Genomic DNA, 22,096 nt, shown 5'->3' on the forward strand with positions numbered 1-22,096 from the left:
TTTGAACACACACCTAAAGAGAATTCTGCTGCAATAATTATTCTTGGTTGAGAATCTACCAAGCAGCAGACACTGTGTTAACCTGTGATTCAAGAAATCACAAAAATCCAATGAAAACTGAGCTCCAAGGTAAAACAGTGTTGAGGTCATTCCCTCCTGGAGATGCTTTTTAAACAGAGGTAACTTTGTATCGTACCCAGTGCACTCTGAGTGATTTGCTTCTCCTGTTTAGACCATTTTCAATTTGCTTTCACTTCACAGGAGCTCTCTTACATTTTAATTCACCTTACGGCATTTACCCAGTTTTCTTATGAATGATCCATAGCAGAAGGGTCCAAAAGCAGACAGTAATATGGGAAAGGGGTTTATAAATTATGAAAGACCAATGTAGCTGAGCAGGATGGTTAAGAGGGAGAAGGAAGACAAATAAAGGACATTTGGAAAACATAACAGCAAAGAAGAAGGTGAGTAGGGCTGTAAAACCAGGAAAAAAGTTTTTTAAAAACTTTAAAAGTCAGAGAAATTGTTGATGAGCAAATGAACAAAACCCATCACGATTGTGTGCAACTGGAATAAAAACAAAACTAACAAAAAAACCCCAACAAACAAACTGAGGAACTTAAAAATGGGGAAAAAAATGCCAAGGGATAAAATAAAAGATTCGTTGACTGTTCATAGTTGCCTCCAGCCTCCATGAGTCAGGCTTCAATTGACCATGGAAGACAAATGAGGATTTTGGTAGAATACATGAACAGGCTAATTGGGAATTAATTGGGGAGTCAGTTAATCACAGAAGACAGACATGACAGAAGCCTAGAGCACGTGAGTGGCAGGGAGCATTACAGAGATGAGTTGTGATTCAAAGTGCGATTCCCCAAAGAGCAGTTCCTTGTCAAGCTGTCGAGGGCATTTGGTACTTTTCCAGAGGTGCAGATGTACTTGAACAGTGGGAAACTGAGAGCTTAAAACAAGTCCACCCTGACTCCTTCTTTTGCCCTGCCACACAGCCTGTTCCTCCAGCATTTGCAGCACCAAGCGATGGATGGCCTCACATCTATGCTGGGATGGCAAGTCCCTGGCTTGGAGTGATGTTGCCACCAGCTGCAGTGCAGCTCAGCAGGGTGGGTGCCCTGTCCTTCTGTGCTGTCGCAGCTCTGGATGTGCAGATGCATTTGCCATTGCAACCCAGTGGGCTCCAGCTGGTGTTCAGAATTACTGAGGTTAAAAATTAAAAAAACCCAACAACTCCACAACAAAAAAACCTGGTGGTTTGCAGCATGCCACATGAAGGAATGGGAATCTGGGAGTCCTCTCAGGATTGTCTCTCAGGAAAGGAGATTGGTGGCAAAACAGCAGACTGGAAGTGCTCATCCTTGGGAGGCTTCAGGGAAGGTGCTCAGCAGTCTGCTCAGGTGTTTGTCTGCTCCTGCTGTGACAGATCAAGTGTCCAGAAAAGCAAAGAAGCTGCATTTGAAATGGTGGTTGGTGGGTCCAAAGGCTGCACACTCATGTTTGAAAGGAAATCCCAGTGAGTTGCTGTGCTGACAAGCTGCTGCTGATGGCTACGAACATGACAAGCAGTGCAGTCTCCCAGCTGCCTGTCCTGGTCTCTGTTATGGGCTTGCCAGAAAGTCCATTTTTGCCTACCAGAAAGAAGAGGTAAAAAATTAGAAACTGCTTTTTTTCGGGCAATATTGCAGCTGTGGGACTGGGGAACCCTAAAGCTGGTACTATTAAAAATGCAGTAGCTGCATAAGAGACTTGTTAAGAACTGTAGATACAGCTGTATTTTTCTGAGCCTTTTTGAAAGGAATACTGAAAAAAAACAAGATTATGAGCCAGTAACTGTGCTTTTGGTGGATGTCCTAAAGGGAGTGACAGAAAATACAGGGAGAGGCATTTTCCATGGCAGGCAGAATGTTCATGCCTCAGTAACTCACAGCATCTGCTAGAGCTTTGCCTGCCACGATGGGTATAAGGAAAAATCAGGAGATATCATGTAATTAAGTTTCTGTAAAGGACATAATATCAAAGAATAATGAGCAAGGCAAAACATTTCCAGAATATAAGGTGTTATCAGACATCTCAAACTGTCACAGGTGAAGAATTCTTCTAAAGAGATACAAAGGGAAAACTGATGTTTGTGTCAATATGAATTTACTCTGTCCTAGAGGTGAGGACTGGAGTCAGGCTGCATGATGCTGCCTTGGTACTGAATATTCAGACCTCTAGTCCCAGTGAACACAGAAGCTCAGGTAGAGCCCAGTTGCACAAACTGAAATACCAGATTGAGAAGTGGAACAGTTTAGGGGATATTGCACATTGCTCAGAAGGACTCTTGTATGACATATAATGCTGTAAGCAATTTTCACCTGCACAGTATAAAGACCTGTCCCCCTTAGAATTTGATGTATTATGTATATAGTAATGCATCCTTGGGACTGTCACAGCTGGGGACGTTGTCTGCTTGTTGAGTCAGCAAAGGACTAGGACTACTGAGTAGCAGTGAGACTCACTTGTCTGCATTAACTGGAAGCAAAAATGGAAGACACCCAAAAATCCCCAGGCTGCAGCACCAAGCAGGATTATGCACATGCTTTTCCCTCATCAGTTTTGCTGCCCAGCTCTTGGCTGCTCCTGCATCTCCCAGCACTGGGGGAAAGTCTGTGTCAGGGGCAGGAGCATAAGCCAGGCTGCCTGACTCCTGATTTTTACGCTTAGGCCAGAAGCACAGGTTTATCTTCTGTTGCCAACTTGGGTGCTTTTTATTCCCTCGCTGGAAGAGGGTCTGTGATGTTAGGAGAAAATCACTGAAATATCTGTGAGTTTAAGGTGACTTAAAAAATATAATAGTTTTTTGAGGGATTTGTGGGTGAACTGTTACAGTGTTGCTGGGTTTTTCTTATTTATTCTGGATGAGAGAATTTTTCTCTTTTCACAAAAGAAAAATGCAACCTTGTTTCTCAGTGGTTTATTTTCACAAAGGTGCATTTTTCCTAGTGACAGCAAGGAGAGGGTTTCAACACAAGCTATTGTTAGCCCCTGCAAATGCCAAGTGTCTGCTCTTGGGAGATGGAGAACAAAGTTGGCAGCAATAATTAGTGGCTGATGCACTGATTTGGCAAAAGTTGCTGAAAGTGAACATCTGATGGAGAGGTCTTGCTCTGGTCTAGTAAAACACAGGGCAATTTCCGATGACTCTTGGGTTGTTATTGTGCAAAGTGCAGAGGTGATCAGAAGGAAAATGTGAAGGAGAAGTTTGGTGTTTTACTAAATGATCTGAATTTTTCTCTAGAGCTTTTCTATCATGTTGTCAGCAGTGCGATGATATGGCAGTTACTGGTAACTGAGGAGAGTTGAGATGTCAAAACGTGACAGATTTCTCATTTACTTTAGGTGGATCTCTGTTTCACTTTCTCTGCAGAAAGACACAAGTATTAATTTCATTTGGATGTAGCTGTTATTTAGGAGCAAATCCAACATGGTTATAGCGCAGCATGGGGAAAAAAATCCAGCAATTCATCATGCAAGAGACTGGGAGGCAGAGCAGCGCTGGAGGAGAACTCTGTGTGATGTGTGGACAGCTGTGTGTAGACATCCCAGCCGGTCCCAGGAGAGCCTCCTGGGAAAGGATACTTAGTGCGAAGTTGGGATATGAATCAAAAATCTTGCAGCTACTGTTTTAAATGCTTCGGGTTGTGCTTGGAATGATTCCAGTGCCATCTGAGCCGGTGCAGCTTGCTCTGTGCTGGGAAAGATGTTGAGTTGGTGCCTCAGAGGTACCAGTGGCCACTGAGAATCTTGTCTGGAGGGGTAACACTTGAGGGGTAGAGATAAATGTGGGTGTGGGGAATTTCTGTGCTCCAAATAAAATTTAAAGTAGTTGGTTGTCATCCACTGGCAGCAAGAAGGCTCCCAGGAAACATCCTGATAACTTCTCTCAGGAACAGGCAGGACTGTAAGGGCTATAGTGTCACCGTGATGCAGTGAGGAGCAAAGAGGGAGGACAGGCAGTTTTCACTGCAGGATGGAAAATGCAGGGTGGCAGGAACATGTTGTCTCTGGCTGATTTACTCACTGCAGGAATAAAGATACAGCACCAGGAGTTAGTTTTGCTTTGTCACATAAAGAAAGGGAATGAAAGCTCAAAAGCTCTTGATACCTTGACAGCCAAAACACCATCCCTCCCAGCTGCAGCACGGGGCTTGGACTCTCTCTGCCTGCCCAGCACCTTGCTCTGCAGTAGCAGCTCTAACACCTTTGGACTTGCTGCTGTAGTTTTTGGTGAGCAGCAGAGAGGACATGACCTGCAGCACCTGCCAGCCAATCTTACTTTTCTAGAGAGCTTTTAAAATATGTGATCAATTTTTACAGTAGCTGTGATTTGCCTTATACATGATGAATGTCTGGTTGCCCCACAGTCCCGTAGTGAATCCCCTGAGACTGCTGTGGTGGCAGTTAGGTCATTACTTCTGGGCTCTAAGAGGGACTAACACTGAAGTTTTCCCAGTGGAGCAAACCATGAGGTAGGGTTGGATCTGGCTGCTTGGCAGGCTTTGAGGCCTGATAAAGAGCTCTCTCCATTGCTGCAAGGCCAGAGCTGTTCCATGGTAAACCTGGCAGTGACAGCTGGGCTCTGCGTGAAGAGTGAATTTTCATGCTGAAAATGGATTCTGACCAAACTAATTTTAAAACTTGCAGCCCCAGGAGCAGAAGCTGCTGGGAGCCTTGGGTCTGGCAATGAGAACATGGTGGTTGTGCTTATTGGCTGCATTAAATGCTGCCCTCTCAGGAGAAGGACATTGCGTCATGGTAAGACCACTGTGTGGGGCCTTCTGTCTGCCTGGTGAGCAAGGAAAGCTATGCCAGTGCAGTGCAAGTGGCCTGCAGCTGCGGGTCTCATGACAAACATGTACTTGGAGCTTGGTGGAGAAATGGTAAGAAGCTGCTCCAGCAAGTGTGTGTTTTTACACTGCTCTTTGACTGGAGTTCTCTTCTAGGAGGCACAGAGAGGCATTTCGCCACAAAAGGCATAGGCTGAAGCATGGGGCAGTAAGGAATGTGAAGGTGTGGGCTGGGGAGACCACCTATGAGTCCCTCCTGGCAGCTGGAGTCTGTTGAGGTTGTTACGTTGTCACCACTGTAGGGAACTACCCAGGCCTCTGCTCAGGCTGCCCACTGCCCGGGACCTGATGAAGCAGCAGCCTGAGGCAGGAGTCAGGGCAAGAGCACAGACATTCTTGTAATGAGCCCAGTGATCTGGTGACTCATTCATCCCCTCCCAAGCAGCCAGTTTTGATCTGAAAACTTCAATAATTGAAGATAGAGAATCCACTTTTGTAACAGTTCCAAGAGTTGTTTCTTATTTCCTCTTTGAAGGTGGTGGCTTTATTTTCTCTGTGCTTCCTATTATGTTTCTGTGAACTAAGAACCAGGGGCCTTTAATCTATCCACAACACACCACCTTTCCTTGCCTCTCTGAGAAAGCCTTTTCTAGAAGATCCCTGAAATAAAGCGATTCTCAGGGCTTCCAGGGCTTTTGTAATGCAAATTACAATAATATTAATTTTAAACATGGGCATTCTATGGGGTCAAATGTCAAGTTTCCATATTTTCATGTTAATTTTTAGTAATATGTGCCTCATTAACTGTATCCCACCCTGTCAGAAATCGTGCCTTTCACATCACGTGTGGTATTAGAAATCATTAGTAATGAAGTTGGCTACTGTTGTGTCTGAAGGATTGGCCTTTGACAAACAGTAATGCAAAGTGACATGCCAAATTGGGAATGAAGGATGAAAAGCTGTTACAAAATGATTGAATGTGGCTATAAATAAATTAATTTAATATTTAAAATGTGTTCCTGAGTTGTAACAATAAAGGCAATCGATGTTGCTACTGTTGAATTTCATGTGCATATCTAGGAAAGAAGATAATGTGTTGGAGCAATAGAGATTGCTTTGTTACTACCTGCCTGGATATAAAAAGGTTATATTGACAACTACACTTGCCTTGAAGTAGGATTCTGTGGACAGTAAGATCAGATTTTGAAGTGTGATGTCTGTCTTTAATTGAGGGTCTGAAATGGAGGACATCCTTGGTAGGACAAGAGCCCTGAATGGTGAATTTTTGTTAGAAGTATTTTTAAGCCACAAGTATTTTACTGCAAACAGCTCCATTCTTCTCCTCAAGACATTGGCATGACTTGCTACACTTTTGGCCTTGTATTCATTATGCAATATTACTTTGTAGAAAGTTTTGCTTTTCCTGCAAAGTAAAAATCTTGTCAGTTTTCTCTCTCATGTAGGTAAATTTAAATTGACGTTAAGTGAATTTAATGCTGTTATATAACACACAGAACACAACTAACGCTGCTGCTTCAAATTTGTACCAGATTAGCTGAGACCTGAGCCCAACTTTCTCTTGGCTGATAACTCATTTGTTTGTTTGATTTCAGCAGCAAACCTGACCAGCCTGGGCAGTCTGGACAGCGCGTTGGGCTTTATCGAAGAGCGGGTGCGGAGATTGAGGCGGCGCTCCCGGAGGCACGCGACAGACGATGACTACAACATTGAAGTCCTTCTGGGGGTTGATGACTCAGTGGTTCAGTTCCATGGGAAAGAACACGTTCAGAAGTACCTGCTGACCCTGATGAATATTGTGAGTACAGCCCTTCTAACTGCGCTGCGGGGAGGCCCTGAGAGGACAGTGAACATAGGTTGGTTTAGCCATTTGAATAAGACATGAGATTTTTCTCATGGCAGGAGATAAAATAATTCTAGGAGGAAAATCCAGGCCACTTTTGGAAAGTCAAAAGGGGAGAAGGAAAAGAAGAAAATGGGGCCAAGGAGGAAGCTGACTGTGGGACTCTTTAAATGTTCAAAGTGCTGCTTATGTGCTTTGGTGGATGGGGGCACAGGGTCAGGGGCTCAGGTTCTTGGAAATCATCATGTTTTAGATGTATGTTCCCTTAATCCAAGCTCCCTGCTGAAAACATGGTTTGTAGAACTGTCTTCAAATAAGGTCTATTAGAACCTTTAACTGGCTTATTCACTTTTAAAACAACTCAAGTAAATTCTTTGATTCCTCAACAACCACTTTAGGTCCCAGGCCACCTACCTACTCCTTGTTCACCCTGCAAGTGTGGTGCAAGGTATCCCTGAAATCTCTTAATTGATTTAGTATTTAGTCCATGACTGACAGATTTAGGTTTCCTGGGTTAAATATTTAATCATCAGAACCATTATCTGTGTAACAGACTATACGGTGTAGAAGTGATGAGACACTAGAGAATATCATATCTGAAAGAACCATTTTTTTCTTACTAAGTATCAGCACAACTGATACAGCAGCCCTCTAGAATCCTGGTCAGTAAGCAAGGGCTTTGTTTTTAGGAAAATAATCAAGTTTTGGAAACTCATCTCTATTATAGATCAAAATACATTTGATTCTTTTGACCAAAAAATGAAAGTGAGTGGCAGCTACATTGATAGGGAACTCTTTTGGGCATGACTTTCTTCCTTCTCATTCTCTTCTGGAACAGGACTGTCTTCTCAATAAAACACACTTCTGTAAAATCTTTAGGCTCAGTGGATGTGTGTTCTTAATGAAATATTGTTGAGTAAAAAATTGTAGGTCTGCTCTATTTTTGACAAGTACAGTAGGACTTCTGAAGTTTACAGTCATGTTAAGAAGATGAGCATCTGCAGGTGGCTTCTTGGCACTACCAACCATCGAGTCAAATACACAGACAGAAATCCAGGCTATTAGGTACATTTGCCTGGGATTAATGTTTTTGCAATATGTATTTTTTAAAACTATGAAGCTTGGTTTTTTTTCTTCCTGTATTGCATTCTTTTAACAATGTGTAGAATGTAATTTTTTCACTTTAATTGAGAGGTGGAGTACAAGTTAAGAAAATCCCTAGTGTGATATAAATTCAGTTGCTCTGACTTTTTATAACAGTATTGTAAATAGTTAAAAATCTGCACTAACATTAGAGTTATAGGGTATTTGGTGTCTGCTCTTATGGCTGTAAATACATGTATTCTAACAGAAATGACATAGTAAATTTGATTTATTTATGTGATTTTTTTTCCTCTGAGGCTTAAAACAAAGTCTACAGTGAAACAGATGGTTTTATACATCTTTAAATTAACAAGTCAAACAGGCCAAACCAGGAATGTGGCACAGAGGCCAAAATAGATTAACCAGGACTCTTTACTTATCACGTCACTTAAATCTATTTTTAAGAATTAAAATATACAGTAATGGTAAAAAAACCCGTAAGTGTTCCAGCTCTGGAATATACTTTTTTCTAATTTTAGTAAGAAATAACAACTCTTACACATACTGCCTCTGCAAGTGATTTAGAAAATGCAGCCTGTGTGACCGTACCTGCAGGGCTCTAGGGCAGGCGACTGTTGGCAAAGGCAATAGTTGTTCTTTTGGGAGATCTGAGGTAGAAACATGTCTTTTGGGAACTGAGGAAGTGTCTCTTGCCTTGTGCCCAACATGTGAGGAGCTGTTTAAAATGCACAAGGCCTCTTGAGGAGGCTCTGGATAGTCTTTGGCAGTTGTCAGTGTTGTTCTGATCTTTCCTTCCTCAAAACTCTGCTGGTTTCTTGAGTCTGTATTTTAGCAGAGGGATGGGTGATGGTAACTGGTTCTGTTTCCAGCTGCCCAAGTGTTACTCCAGTACAGAGGGGCAAGAGGGGTTTGTTACTGCAGATGCCAGGCAATGCTGGGGACCTGTATCGTGTTGAGGGACATCAAAACACAGAACTTCTACTCCTTGGCAGTGTAACTCCAGCTGGCAGCTCCTCCAACTCTCACCCTCATCACTGGGTGAGACATATTTCTGGGTAGACCACTGCTTTGGTCTCCTTTGCTGAAATTCACACAGTGACTCCTCAGTTGTCCTCTCTTCTACCTCCTCAGGTAGGTGTGTTCTTTCATGTTTTTACGTGGTTTGTTTGTTTGTTTGTTTTTGGTTGTTTTTTGTTTTTTTTTGTAGAAAAGGGGTCCAATGTAAAAAGCCTTGGGGTCTCTAGCTGTTGCAGATCCCATGTAGACAGTATGTTTCTAATGGGATGAGTAGGTCCAGGGGTAGCTGAAAACGAAGAGACAGAAAACTCCAGCTGTCTTTTAAAAACTGATGGAAGTTCCTACCATAACCATCAGATTCTGTGTACCCTGCTGCTTTTATGGATGTAATCAATTAGCTTCGTACAGTAACAAGGCAGAAAGCATAAAATCAAAGAGTGCATAGGAAGTATATTTAAAATAGTGGAAGTATTTTCTGGAGAGAAGACTGTGATAGTTGAATTTCTGTGGTTCCAAAAATTATATAAACCCAGGTGAATCCTCCCTTATGCCCAAGCTTCTGGAGACATGAAATCACTTTTCCAGAAGCAATTCCCAGCGTGGCTGTTTCTCCCACTTGACTTCATTTCACTGTGTGTGATAGCATGAAGACTTGTCCTTAATTAACTTTTCCCAAGGATCTTGGGTGGAACCCTCCCACCAACCCAATCAAAACAATGTATTTTTTTCAAGCTCAGTGCAATGACTTACTCAGTAAATCTGTTTTGTGCTGCTTAAGCGATGTGTTACAGTCCACACCTAAAAGCCATAAAATGAGACAAAAACAGGGGCCGGGTGCCCTGGATATCTTGAATAGCTGTGCTAATATTTATCCCAAAGTTTGGGAATGAAGTCACTCCCAAACGACTGGTGATAGACGCCAGAGGATTTTTAAGGCCTTGGGCTGCAGCCACGTGTCGCCTGACTGTGCCAGCCACTTCACCCCAGAGAGCTCGGCCTCCTGCCACCCCCTTTTCATCTTCCAGTCATTTCCTTATACAAAAACTCTGGTTTCTCTTGACATCTTCTCTTTCCTCTGCTCGGCACCATCAGGACATGCAGTCCATCTTTGGAAAATATGCCATTGTTTTTGTTCTAGAGACCCTGGGCTGCCTCTTGCTTGCACCATTTTCTTTCATACATCATGCTGTGTTTTTTCCTGGGAAGGATATTAGCTTGCACAGTCCTCTGCATTTCCAAGCATAAGCCCACACATTGCACAAATTAACTCTGTATTTATATCATGCAGGAGCATTGCAACAGAGCAGAGTGGTCTCTTGCAACTCTGTAGTTTCCTGAACAACATAGAAAGTAATTTAATTTCAGCAAGAAGAGGCTAAAAAACCTGGGGATTTTATCTGCTCATACAAGTGTCTTGGAAATATTAGAAAAGCACAGGGCTAGAAGCAATGCTGGAGAATTATCTTGTTCCTTGGAAAACAAAAGAATTTCACTGCAGGAAGCTCTGGGAGGAGGAGCAGCAGGGTCCTGAATGGTTGTTACTGAGCTAAAGTGGGTATTGGTGGTAGTCAGTCCTGGGGCTGAAACTCTCTGATTGTTTCATAATCCTCTTTAAAAATAGTTTTCAGGATTAAGCAGGACATTTGCCACCTGCTGTGGAAAAGCAGGAGACATGGGACTCAGCCCTACATTTACCTGACTGGGCCTGCAAGATTGGTTAGGGTGAATGTTTCAGCCTCTACAATCCTGTGTTTAGGGTCATATCCAGTATGAATATCTTCAAAACAGACTTCTGAATGAGGCAAAGGTAGAATATGTGATTTTTACAGTGTTTCAGCCATTACAAATAGCAAAGTCTCATGAAATAAGCTCACTTGCAAATGGTTTTGAACATATTTGCTCCACCTGTCTTGACTTCAGTCTTCAAATTCCAGATCCTTCTTTTTAAATATTGGGGTTTTTTCCCAGTGAGGTCCTTCCTTTAGCTGCTTCTCGTATCCTTTGTCTTTCTTCCTCCACAATAGTCTTTAATTCCTCAATTACTTCACTTTCTAGTAATGGCAGATGTCATCCTTAAACATATTTTGGAAGGATTTGTCTACAAAGTATGCAAATTCTTTTATTTTTGGAGAATTTTCCAGGACAAAAGTTTTTAAGTTTCTTTCCATTCCTTTACTGTAAAAGATGTGACATTGCATAATTTAGGGGTTAGCCTAGATTATATCTGTGTAGTGGATATATGGCCAAAATGTTTGCAATGCTTAAATCCATCTCCTCAAAGCAGATAGCTGCCTAACTGCCATTATTTCAAAATGAAATAGACTCAAAATAGTATTTATGCCTCACTCTGGACTAGATTTATCTGTGTATTTAGTCATTCAACTGTCTTGGACATCAGTGAGACTCAGTTTAAAAAATTAGCCTATGGGATTATGTCTCTCTCAGACTTTGAGTGAAACTTCAGGTCAAGAATAAATACATTAAACAACTTTTAATTTGAATAACTGAAATCAATGGGAGTTGTGCAGCTGGGGGCTCTGGAAAGTCCCTGGAGTCTTTCACCTGCATCTTTCAGTGCTACACGTCTTCAAAATTGTGGCCCTCAGGCACTTTTAGATATGTTATCTGTCCTCTTTAATAGTGATACTACTATTATAGATGAGATTTCTGCTTTCGTATCTCTGGCTGATGAGGGATGAAGATTTGCAGGGACAGGACAGCAAGTCCCTAAGGAGAGAAAAGGGCAGAAATGCCATCAGCTCCTAACTGGCCATTGGATGGAAGCCTGTGAGCACGTCTGATTCAAGCTGTTAAAAGGAAAGTGATGATTGAATGCTGTGAAATAATGGTGCACCCTGTATTCAGAATAATGTTTTTTTTTAAACAAACAAGCATGGGATTGTTTTAGGCAGGAAGGATATTTCAGTAATATAGAATTGAATGATTTTTTAAAAATTAAAGAATTCCTAAGCACCCTCATTATTTCTAACATGCACACTTCAAATATGAACTAACTCTAGAAAGTTTCATAAATTCATGTCCAGCTTTAGTCATCTGAGGAACTTCAGCCTGTCAAGAGTTGAGTTACAACCTGTTTGAAAATTTAAATACATGTATATGAGTTAACTGCACGTTTAGACTGTTCTTTAGAAACCAGTAGCTGTGACTAATGAGAACAATAGTTTCAGATGAGGCTTCAGGAGGTGACTTTTGTTCATTACCTTGATTGCCACACTGCAGTGGAAGTTGTGATTAGGCATTCAGGAGGTCCCGGAGGAAATACCCTCTCTGAACTCTTACAGGTTTTACTCACTTTCACAGACTTATTACGTCCAGTGTCAATTAGGTGAGTATTGCTCACTGTTATTACCTGGAATGTGCCTGGCTGCCCTGTTGGACATAGCACAGAGCATCACACAAGTTGTGGAGCCGTCCCTGGGGCAGAGTGTAGTTACTGTTAAAAAAAAGTCGAAAGAGTTTTCTGTTCCTCCAAATACCAACACGAGCTTTAGCCCCAGAGCTTGCAGGCAGGGACTTCTGAGTGGGGACAGTGTGGTTTGTGTGATGGAGTGTGGATAATTAGTATCAGCTTTAGATTTTGGCTGCTTTTCTTAACTAAACCACCTCGATTTGAAGAGATCACCATATTTATTGCATTGACACCACACCCCTATCCTTTGTAGTAATAAAATAAATGGATCTGCTTGATTATTTTATGATACTATAGTTGATTTTATTAAAGTCATCTTGAGACACTAATTCAGAAACATACAGAGTATTTTGCTGCAAAGGTAATTTACAGTGTTTAGAGAAACTTCTTAGAGTTTGTGAGTAAGAATGAGGAGTTCCAAGAGCCTAAGGGAGGAACTAAGAAAAATAAATTAGTCATGAAGTCAGAAAACAAAGTCTATGACCTTTCTAAAGCCAACGTTACAGCCGAAGATGAGATAGAGACCTGTAACATGAAGCTACCTAGTGTCTTGCCAACACATCTGCTCTGGGAAATGTTTTTCATTTTGATCAGAAGCAGCTTTCTTGGACTTGGTAACATCTACTGACTCTCACACCAGGGAAGGTAAATCAGGGCTCGGACTTGTATTTGCATACAAAATGCCAGATTCTTATCTCCATTTCACAGTGTACATTGCCAAGCTCTTCTAAAACTGCCCGTTGCCTGTGGTTTTGGGCAGAATGATGGTTGTTTTCCAAATCTGAGATTACAGTTTGACCTTTAAGTTTCATATGTGTTGTGTGGTTTCATGATTCTTTTTTCCTTGTGACACTCAACAGAGATTTCAGAGAAAAGAGCTCCTTTCTGAGAAAATGAAGAAATGCCTTGTAAGGACTAGAAAGGGAGACTGGGAGCCCTGGATTTTGCCTGATGGTTTTCTCTGTGTCCATAGTTCATCCTTCTGAGGAACTGATGTAATCTTATTCCTGTACGATTAAGATGAAGCTTTGGGAATGTTAGAAATTTTAGTTTGGGATCTTCAAAAGCATAAAGGAGGTGATGAAAACTGAAGGGGATAATGAACGGTGTTTGAAGTGAGAACCCAGAGAAGTAAAGTGAGAGAGGAACGTTTTGGGGAGAGTCAGATTACAGAAGTTTGTGTTTCGTATCCACCATGACATTTCTGGTTCCTATTCTGTAACTCAAAACAGCCGTTTCTTACAGAAATAGACAATCACTGGATGCCCACCAGCCACTGAGGCTTTGCTGCAGATAATTATGATTTGTTGAATGAGCTACATCTCGGGCTGGGCTCAAACAATGTCTTGTCAGGAGCTTGGCCATCCCATGGGGAAAGCACTGATGCTCTCCAGCTCCTCCACTATCATTCTGGCAGGGATCCACACGTGGTCCCTGCTCTGCCCAAGAGCATGTAGCCATCAGGAGTTCTGCAACTGGAGTTACATTGGCTGTTGGATGATCAAAGAGCAGTCTAATTCACTTGGACAATCAGCAATTTATGGTGACTGAAAAGCCAGATGCACAAACTGTGTTTTGCATTGTGCCCTCTCTGGATGGTTAGTTATGCCCTCTGATGGCTGCTGGAGCTGGGTCAGATCTATTTGAGGCTGATGGTAGCTGGAGGTTGAAGCTATGAGATGTCCACCAGGCATGTGTGCTAAGGAGCCCACGGGAGCTGTGCTCACCCAACCGTGCTCCAGTGCCTGGAGTCTCAGAGGCAGCTCCACAGGATGAGCTCAGCCCCCAGGATTTATGGTTCAGTGGGATGGAGCTGTGTTGTGGTGACATGGGCTGTCTTTTGCACAGCAGATACTAACAGACTTTGCAAGGCTGGGAACTCCTTCAAACTGCATGAATGAGTTTGCCCATGACTTGCCAAAATACACACATTCTTTCTCTTCTTGTGCATTGGTTTAATTAGATGTTCAGGGAACACCTGACTTTCCTTAAAAATCCTGCCAGCTCTATCAGCAGGTAACCTCCTCTGCACCAAGACTACCCAAACTGCATTGCTCATTACCATTTGTGTTACAGCAGGTTTCAGAATTCCCCTTTAGGGTTGGGTCTCCCTTTGCTCAGTAATAAAAACTTTGTGGTGCTTCTTCTACAAAGCCTGGCATCTCACAGATGCTTGCTCTGTCTTTAGTTGGGGTTTTTTGGTGTATTCTACATGCTTACTGTGCTGACTTGACACTTGCTCAGGGCAGAAGAATTATAAAATAAGCAGAGTGGGCCAGAAGGAAAAAAACAAGTCTTTGTTTTTCTTATGTAGAACCAATCTGTGCCAGCCTGATTTCTAAACAGAAACTTTAAATAGAAGTGCCTGTTTTTCTTTGATTTTAATATCCCAGAAAAATAAACCATAGCTATCCCAAAATAGTTTGGGAGCTACAATAGCTTGATGAAATTTTCTGTACAGTGTCCCACCATGCTTGGAATTCCTTGAGGTTTACCCAGCCCTCTTCATCACCCTCTGTAAATGCTGAACCACTGTAGGAGATCTAACAAGATCTAATGTATTCAGGGCCTTCAGTTCAGGGGCTGTGATTTTGGGATGGTCCCTGTGTGCTTCCTTTTGGTCTGCGGCAACATAATTTTAGACTTACTGAGGACAACAGGAGATGAACTATTTTTCTTGTGTTATATGAACCAGAATGTCCTACTGAAGCACCTGGAGATGCAGTGTTGTAAAAGCACTGTGTAAATGTTTTCACACCTGTGTGTATTTTTTATGCAGACATTTGAACTTATGTATCTGTTGTTTGATTCTCTCTTCTTTGAAACAAATGTTGCAGCAGTTGTATTGGATGACAACCTGGAGCTTTCTGATTCTACAGGCTGGTTGGTCATTTTGTGCCCTGTACAATGAGTTTAGCTGTGTTTTCTGTGGAAATAACAGGTAGGGATTTGGAGAACCAGAGCTAAGGATTGTGGAGGCCCTTTTAGTGTGCACACTTCTCATGAATGCTTGAGAGCACAGCATTTAGTCACTTGGATCTTGTGTCTTTAATAACTTTCTGAAACAAATAGATGCAATTTAGACCATGCTGAGGAAAAAAAAAACGCATCAATTTCAGTGTATTATCTCTGTGCAATGAGACACTACCAGGAAAGCCACAGTTCAGCTTGGAGAAAGGCGCAGAGGGTTCAATTCAGCTGCTGTGTGAAGAGGGGTTGGACTCATCCTTATTAATGAAACCAAGACCCAGGGCTTTGAATTGACCCACTGTCTTGCAGAAAATCCAGTATCCCAAGAGGACCAACCAGCTTTTTACAGTGCTTGTGTTTTTCTGTTCATTCACAGTTTGTTTGTTAGATGTTATTTGCATGAACAAGTCAAACAGTGTTTCAGTTCTGTTCCATCAACGTTTTCAAGCCAAGTTTTGTCCTGGCAGGCAACAGCGATACGGTTCTGCTGTTACTCAGCTATTGTTACAAGAGGCTTAGGTTAAGTTCTGGAAGTTAATGAGAGAGTGGTGTGCAGCAATTTGGATTATGCTTTATCGACTAATTAAATACTTATTTACAGGCTGTGTTTACTGTCCTCTGTACGCAGAAGTTTTTGTTCATTACTCATTTCAGGTATAGGTAATTTACAGCTTATTTCAGCCTCATATCCTCAATGTGTATTCTCTTTCCCCACCACACACAGAGTGGGGCAAATTGGCACATAAGGGTCTTTATCCTGGGTGAAATAATTTTTGTAAAGCAAAATGTATGTTTCTATTTTACCTCTTTATAATCTATGTTCAGTACCAGCCCTCAAAGTAAAAGACTTTTTTAAATAGAGGAGTATAGAGTTAGTCTTCTGAAGTCTTATTTAGAGGTGCAAACAAATGATCTAATTTCCAGTGGTGTTTACAAGGCAGATCTGAGCAGATCAGCTGCTTTACACTACAATGAGAACAGGGCCCCCTGAAGCCAGTCATAGCAATGGGCTCCTCACCCAGCATTTTCCAGCCAAGGATCTGCTGCTCATCAACCACTAATGAGCCTGGATCCCAGGCATCCCACGGCAGGTTCCCCAGGTGCCTGGGCAGATGCCCTGCGGGGTGTGAATCTGCTCCTGGGGCCATGGTTCAGCCACCATCAGAGCAGGACATTCAGGACATTTGAAAACTTGGAATTGTACCAGACATAAAGTGAGGTTCTTCTTTCTAAAAACACTGATAAACTGAATTAAAATTAACTATAAAATGTCAATGGAGATTGATTAACAAAACCTACACTGTATTTAATTTTAATTCTTTTTACAGAGATAAAAGATGGGCCATTGAAACTAGGGCTGGTTGAAGAAAAAAGACACTTTGCTGTGTTTCAAAGGAAAGGTTTTCTGAAAGTTACTTCCTAGCTTGTAATAAAGCATCTATTTTGAAGGAGTAAATGAAATTTAGGTCAAGCCAGCAAAGCAATGCAGTTCAGTGCAGCCTTTACCAGGGGAAAGAGGTGTTGGGAAGACACTTGCCTTGCAGGGAATCTCATCTGCCTTTTCTAATTTGTAAAGCTAAACTTCTGCTGTTTGACTGACTCTCATGTAGCCTTCAGCACCAAGTACCAAAATCAGCCTCTTCAACAGTTAATATTTGCCTAGCTTGCTAGTAGCAGCATTTCCTAAGTAATCTTTATGTATTCACATTTAATTCCCCACTCTAAATATTTACAGTTCTCTTTTCAGTGTTCCTAGGATGAGTTTCCCATGTCCATGTTCAGTTAGGTAACAAGAGTATAACAGATAGTTTTTAATTTGCTGGCATTTAGTACCTTTTGTTCTGCTTGCAGAGTCTAACACTGATTAGTTTTGACACACAATAAAGCCAGCCCATGTGGCTGCCCATGCTTTCTGAGGAAGGTATATCCTCTGGTCAGGGTGATGTGATGTGTCCCAGATGGAAGAGTTCCAGGGTGCAACTGAGCAGATCTAGCAGATTGTTCTCAAGGGAGATGTCCTGTCCCTCTGCTCGCTCATCCCCTTCCCCATGCCAGGTCTCGCCCAGCAGCAAGCTGCTCAGGATTTTGCTTGGATTACTGGGGTCTAGGCCCCAGAAGGTGCACACAGCTGGGATGGAGTAGGGAGAGCTGGGAATCTTCTTTCTTAGCAGCAGTAGCTCTTAGATCAGCTCAGCTGCATCATATATGTGCACCCTGACCTGTATACGTTTATGTTGGCACTTAAATACCTGTTAATATGAAATCTCTGACATAATGATTTTAAATGATTTCCTGAATTATGGCCTGTTGGGAGGCTACAGCAGAGTTAGAGAAGAAACCATTTCCCCTCGCATTCGTAGGATTTCCCCATTTTAGATATGATCACAAATTGATCTTTGGCTCAATGACAGTGCAATTGAAGATACTGCTGCATCACTGCTTTCAGGGCTACTTGTTGCCAGCACTGTGGTTAAAGTGCTGAACTCTTTTGCAGGTCAATGAAATTTATCATGATGAGTCCCTGGGTGCTCACATTAACGTTGTCTTGGTGAGGATAATCCTGCTGAGCTACGGCAAGGTAAGTAAAGGGTAATTGAAATGGAGGGCATGAATATCTCTGAACTTCATTCTCTTATGAACAATGTAGTTACTGGCGACATGTATTGGATTTTTATTTTAATTCATGCATTGACCTCACCAGTCTATGAATACAAAGAATTTTATGTTTCTCTGTATTTGCTCATTGTTTGAAGTTCACATTTGAAATTATTTAAATTTCTTCTAGGTTTTCCCTGTGTCTTTTTAGGCTGCTGTTTAGCTCTGGCAGTCTGTCTTTTCAGATTGGTTTGGAACAATCCATGAAATGTAGTGAACCTGTTGGTTCCTAATGAAAATATGAGGTATTCTGCTAGAGCTGTGTGGAAGTAACAATAAACACAAGATCAGTTCTGCAAGATGCCGAGGGCTACGGCCTCATTCCTAGAACTTGTTTAAACTTGGGCTTGACATTAATGGGACTACACATGTGCCTAGAGTTAAGTGTGAGTCCTGTGGGATAGAGGCCAGAAGGCAAGAGCTCTGCTGAGCAAATCTGTAGTTAAGAATACCAAGGGTTTTCCTGCTGTTTCTATGGAAGGCATCACTCTCCAGGCAGAACTCAGGTAAAGAGGAATGAAATGCTAAATGGTTTTTAAAAGTATTGAACTGTTCAGTAACTGTGTCTTGTTTTGGCCAAAGGTACACCAAATTCCATGGAAACAGGAACAGGGAGTTTCAAGTATGGTGGTAAATGCTTTGACTTGGGACATCTGTCATTTTGTGATGCAAAGTTCATGGTGTGTGTAGTTAATGGTAAATAGCAAAATAAGTGAAATATCTTTGTGATTGCTATAATGGCAGCATTTGAGGGATTGCAGATTGACTACTGATCCTCAAGAAACTCTGATATTGCAGTAGTGGTAGAAGCAGACTTAGCTCATGGGCCAGTCACTTCTTTGCTGTCCTTACTTCATAAGTATTTAGTAATTGTGATGCATGTCCATCTTTAGTTCTGTAGATCTGCACCACTAGTCTGAACTCTGATACCTTCTGCTGGTTTTCTGAGGGCAGACAATAGCTATGGTAGACCTCATTTCACCTGGAGTATCTTGATTTTCCTCTGAAGAGTTTGGTGTTGTCTATTGATAATTTGAAAGTTGCTGATTTTATATTAATCTTTAGAGAGGAGGGTAGGATGAAGCACGGAAACCTTCTTTCTTGTTGGGTCTCTGACCACATCACAAAAATAGCAATTGCAGGTAGCAATGTGTAGTCTGCTTGTAGATAGTCTGCTTCTGGATTCTAGATCCCTAATCTGCAGTGAACGATGTGTTATTTCCTGAGTTACCCTGCTGGCTTCAGCAAGGCATAAAATGGAATATTTCTAGTATCATGAGCTTGCCCTAAATAACCATGAAGATAATTTTTCTGGCATTTCTAGATCTGATTCTTATTTACATAAAAGGCAATTTATGGCTTTCTGAAAAAAAAGTAAAACAAATGCAAAAGGTGTCATTTCAGAGCTCCTCCACCTGATAGTCTGGAGGCCTGCAGGCCCTGGCTGTATAAGAATACATTTTTTAATATTCATATTTTAAAAGCTCCTGATCAGAAGAGTAGTACCAGGGAGAAGGTGAGTAGGTTTCCCTTCAGAGGGTTGGGATTATTTACTCGTAGAAAAGCAGAGAGAAAAGTTGTACAATTCCTACTTTCTGAACTTGTTCTAAGGAATTGGAACAAAGCCTTCACTATTTTACTATCCTACTAAACCACACCAACCAGAGGAATTTTTATGAATAAATATTCAAAGTACATAAAAAAAAGGAAAGGCACGTGTACAAGTTAAGGTAGTGAGTGCATGAATGAAGCAGCCTGGTTGGCTTCACAATATAAAAATATTATTCCAGTCTTATTGGAGTGAGCTTTTCTTTTGAAAGCATGTGGCTGATATCTTCAGATTCATTTGCTTCACTGTAGGCAGTTTATATATATTATCAAGGGTGCCATTTAAATAATCATAATAATTACATTATGGCTCTGTGATTGATGGAGTATGTACCATCAACATCAGGTTTATGACAGCACTCTGAGCTATTGCCAATTCTCCACCCCTGAGTACTGTATTGTGCTTTTGTTTTCAAAGAGGATTATATTATTTTATGCAGTATGTCATCAGTTGATAAGAATAATATGGACAATATTTGAGTTGCATAGCAACCAGCTTTCCAGTGATTGTTGCTTGAAGGCACTCTATTCCTTGAAGTGCACTTATTTTTTAATGTTTTCAAACACAGACAACTGCATATTCAGAACTTTCAGTAATCTCAGTAGTTGCATTAATTGCTCTGGTAAGATGGAAGAGGTTCCTTGGAGATCACGTTGAAGTTACTTCAGGGGCAAAATTCAAAATATCAAGCACAGTTTTACTGAGATGACACTTTGTGTAATTACCTCTGAAGTCAGACAGAGGGTAAGAGCTGCCAAGGAGCACCAGGCTTGGATGCTGGGATGTGTTCAAGAAGAGGGAAGCCTGTGGCTGTGTGTGCCTAGTGCTGAAGCCACCAGCTTTTTCCTGACTCCCCACTTTTCTCTTAGTACTTCAAACAAATGACCAACACTATCTGATGTACCAGAGGGGCTGATGTGAAGACTTTGACCATGTCTGGCTGCTGCCTACTTATTTACCTACTCCATCAATCAGACAGAAAAATGCAGCCTGCAAAGGCTGCTCCATATCTGTGGTGGCTTTGGAAGCTACCATTAATTTCTTTGCTTTCTTTGCATTGACTCCCAGTCACAGGCTTTTTTGATGTGGTGGAATACTGCAAACAAGGGAACAAAGTATATGTGCTGTGCTTTTTTCTTCAAATGAGAAAAAGATGAGCTGGCTTGTTTCTAACATTTTGACTTAAGTAGTAGGAAGATTGGTTCCAAATTTTGGAAACTGTGGATGCATTTGAGATGAATAGAATTCAGCATTTAGGCAAATTATTCCACTTAGACCTATTTTGGTTGTAGCAGCTCTGTAATCCAGCTAGCTGTAAAATACTCAGAGGAATAAGCAAAGCAACCACTATCACCAAGTGCAGAGGAGGTGGCAAGAGATGAGCTGAGGATGGATTTAAAAGCCCTGACTGGTTATTATAAAAGTTTGGAAACATTTAAATCCTGAGCACAGCATAAAATCCTCTCATCGCCTCTTTGAGGTGCATGAATAAAGATGATTATTCCCATTTCACAGCTAAAAAACCCAAAGAAGTTAAGTGTTCTGTTCCAAGGCCACACGGAAGGCCATTGGTAGGCTGGGAATCAGACCTCAGAAATTCCTGGCTCCAACCCCACGCTCTGACCATTGACAATGGTGACTTTGTGTGCAGATGAGCTGCCCTTGCAGAGCAGGAGAGAAAAGCACACAATGTAGCTGGGTTGGGTGTCATTAAGACAGTTATTGATGAAAAAATCCAAAAGACTTTTTGCAGGAACTGCAAGGGTTTCAATAAATGCAGCCACCCGAAGTCTTATGAGAGTTATTTCTTGAGACATGTGAGCATGGCAGTGCAGGACAGCCCTGAACTCTCCTTTGGGTCAAACACACAGCTTGAGTCACCTGTATTCAGTCTGGAAGAGGGTGGGATAGGCTGAGAGATGCTGTGTCTGCTCTGTGCACACCTGAGATGGCAACCAGTAGGGAGGGAAAGCTCATGTTAGGTATAAAGACAAGTGGTTGTACTCTGGCCATGTGTTAGCTTGGTCAAATTGAAAGAGGAACCTGACCAGCAAGGCAGAGAGCCTTTCAAAAAGATCAGTGGAGGGAAGAAAACCCAAATAGCTTGAAGGAAGAAGGTAGTATGGAGTGGATGCCTACAGTCTCATAGGACAGCACTGTCCAACTTAGAAGGATTTTTCAATCGTGTATGTCTGAGATGTTAGCAGAACTCCTGCTGCCTTCACTGGGACAAGACTTTACCTTCGATCTTTTCATAAAATGGTGCTCTCTTTATCTGTTATCTGACCTTTTCAAGTCTAAGCTTGATGCAAGCAGGGAAGATGCTTTCAGTTCAGTCAGGATGAAAAGCAGTGGTTCGGTCAGAACTGGGTTCTGCTCTTTGTTTCCCAGAGGGTGGCACAGGTGACACAGCTGAGATGGAAGGACAAGCCAGGTTTATTCCATAAGTCTGGTGTTCATCCTTATCATTTTGCTGTTGACCCTGGTTGGAGGGAAAGGGATGAGTGCTCCCCAGCCACCTCTTCTCCAGCCTCTCCTTGTATTAGAAGATCAATAATGCAAATTGAATATCTTAGTTTTTCACTGGCATTGGTGGGTGCAGAAGA

At 41.8% G+C, this 22,096-nt stretch overlaps 1 protein-coding gene across 1 annotated transcript in view; it reads left to right on the forward strand.

The window, feature by feature from the left end:
* ADAMTS2 (ADAM metallopeptidase with thrombospondin type 1 motif, 2) overlaps positions 1-22,096 on the forward strand; it is a 174,984-nt gene that overhangs the window by 113,703 nt on the left and 39,185 nt on the right. The window contains exons 4-5 of the mRNA XM_009995604.1: positions 6,458-6,660; positions 17,721-17,804. Of these exons, the coding sequence (XP_009993906.1) occupies positions 6,458-6,660; positions 17,721-17,804 (287 nt within the window). The remainder of the gene's footprint in view (positions 1-6,457; positions 6,661-17,720; positions 17,805-22,096) is intronic.

This window comes from Chaetura pelagica, unplaced genomic scaffold, assembly GCF_000747805.2.
Source record: "Chaetura pelagica isolate M959 unplaced genomic scaffold, ChaPel_1.0 scaffold420, whole genome shotgun sequence".
In the NCBI taxonomy this organism is placed as follows: domain Eukaryota; kingdom Metazoa; phylum Chordata; class Aves; order Apodiformes; family Apodidae; genus Chaetura; species Chaetura pelagica.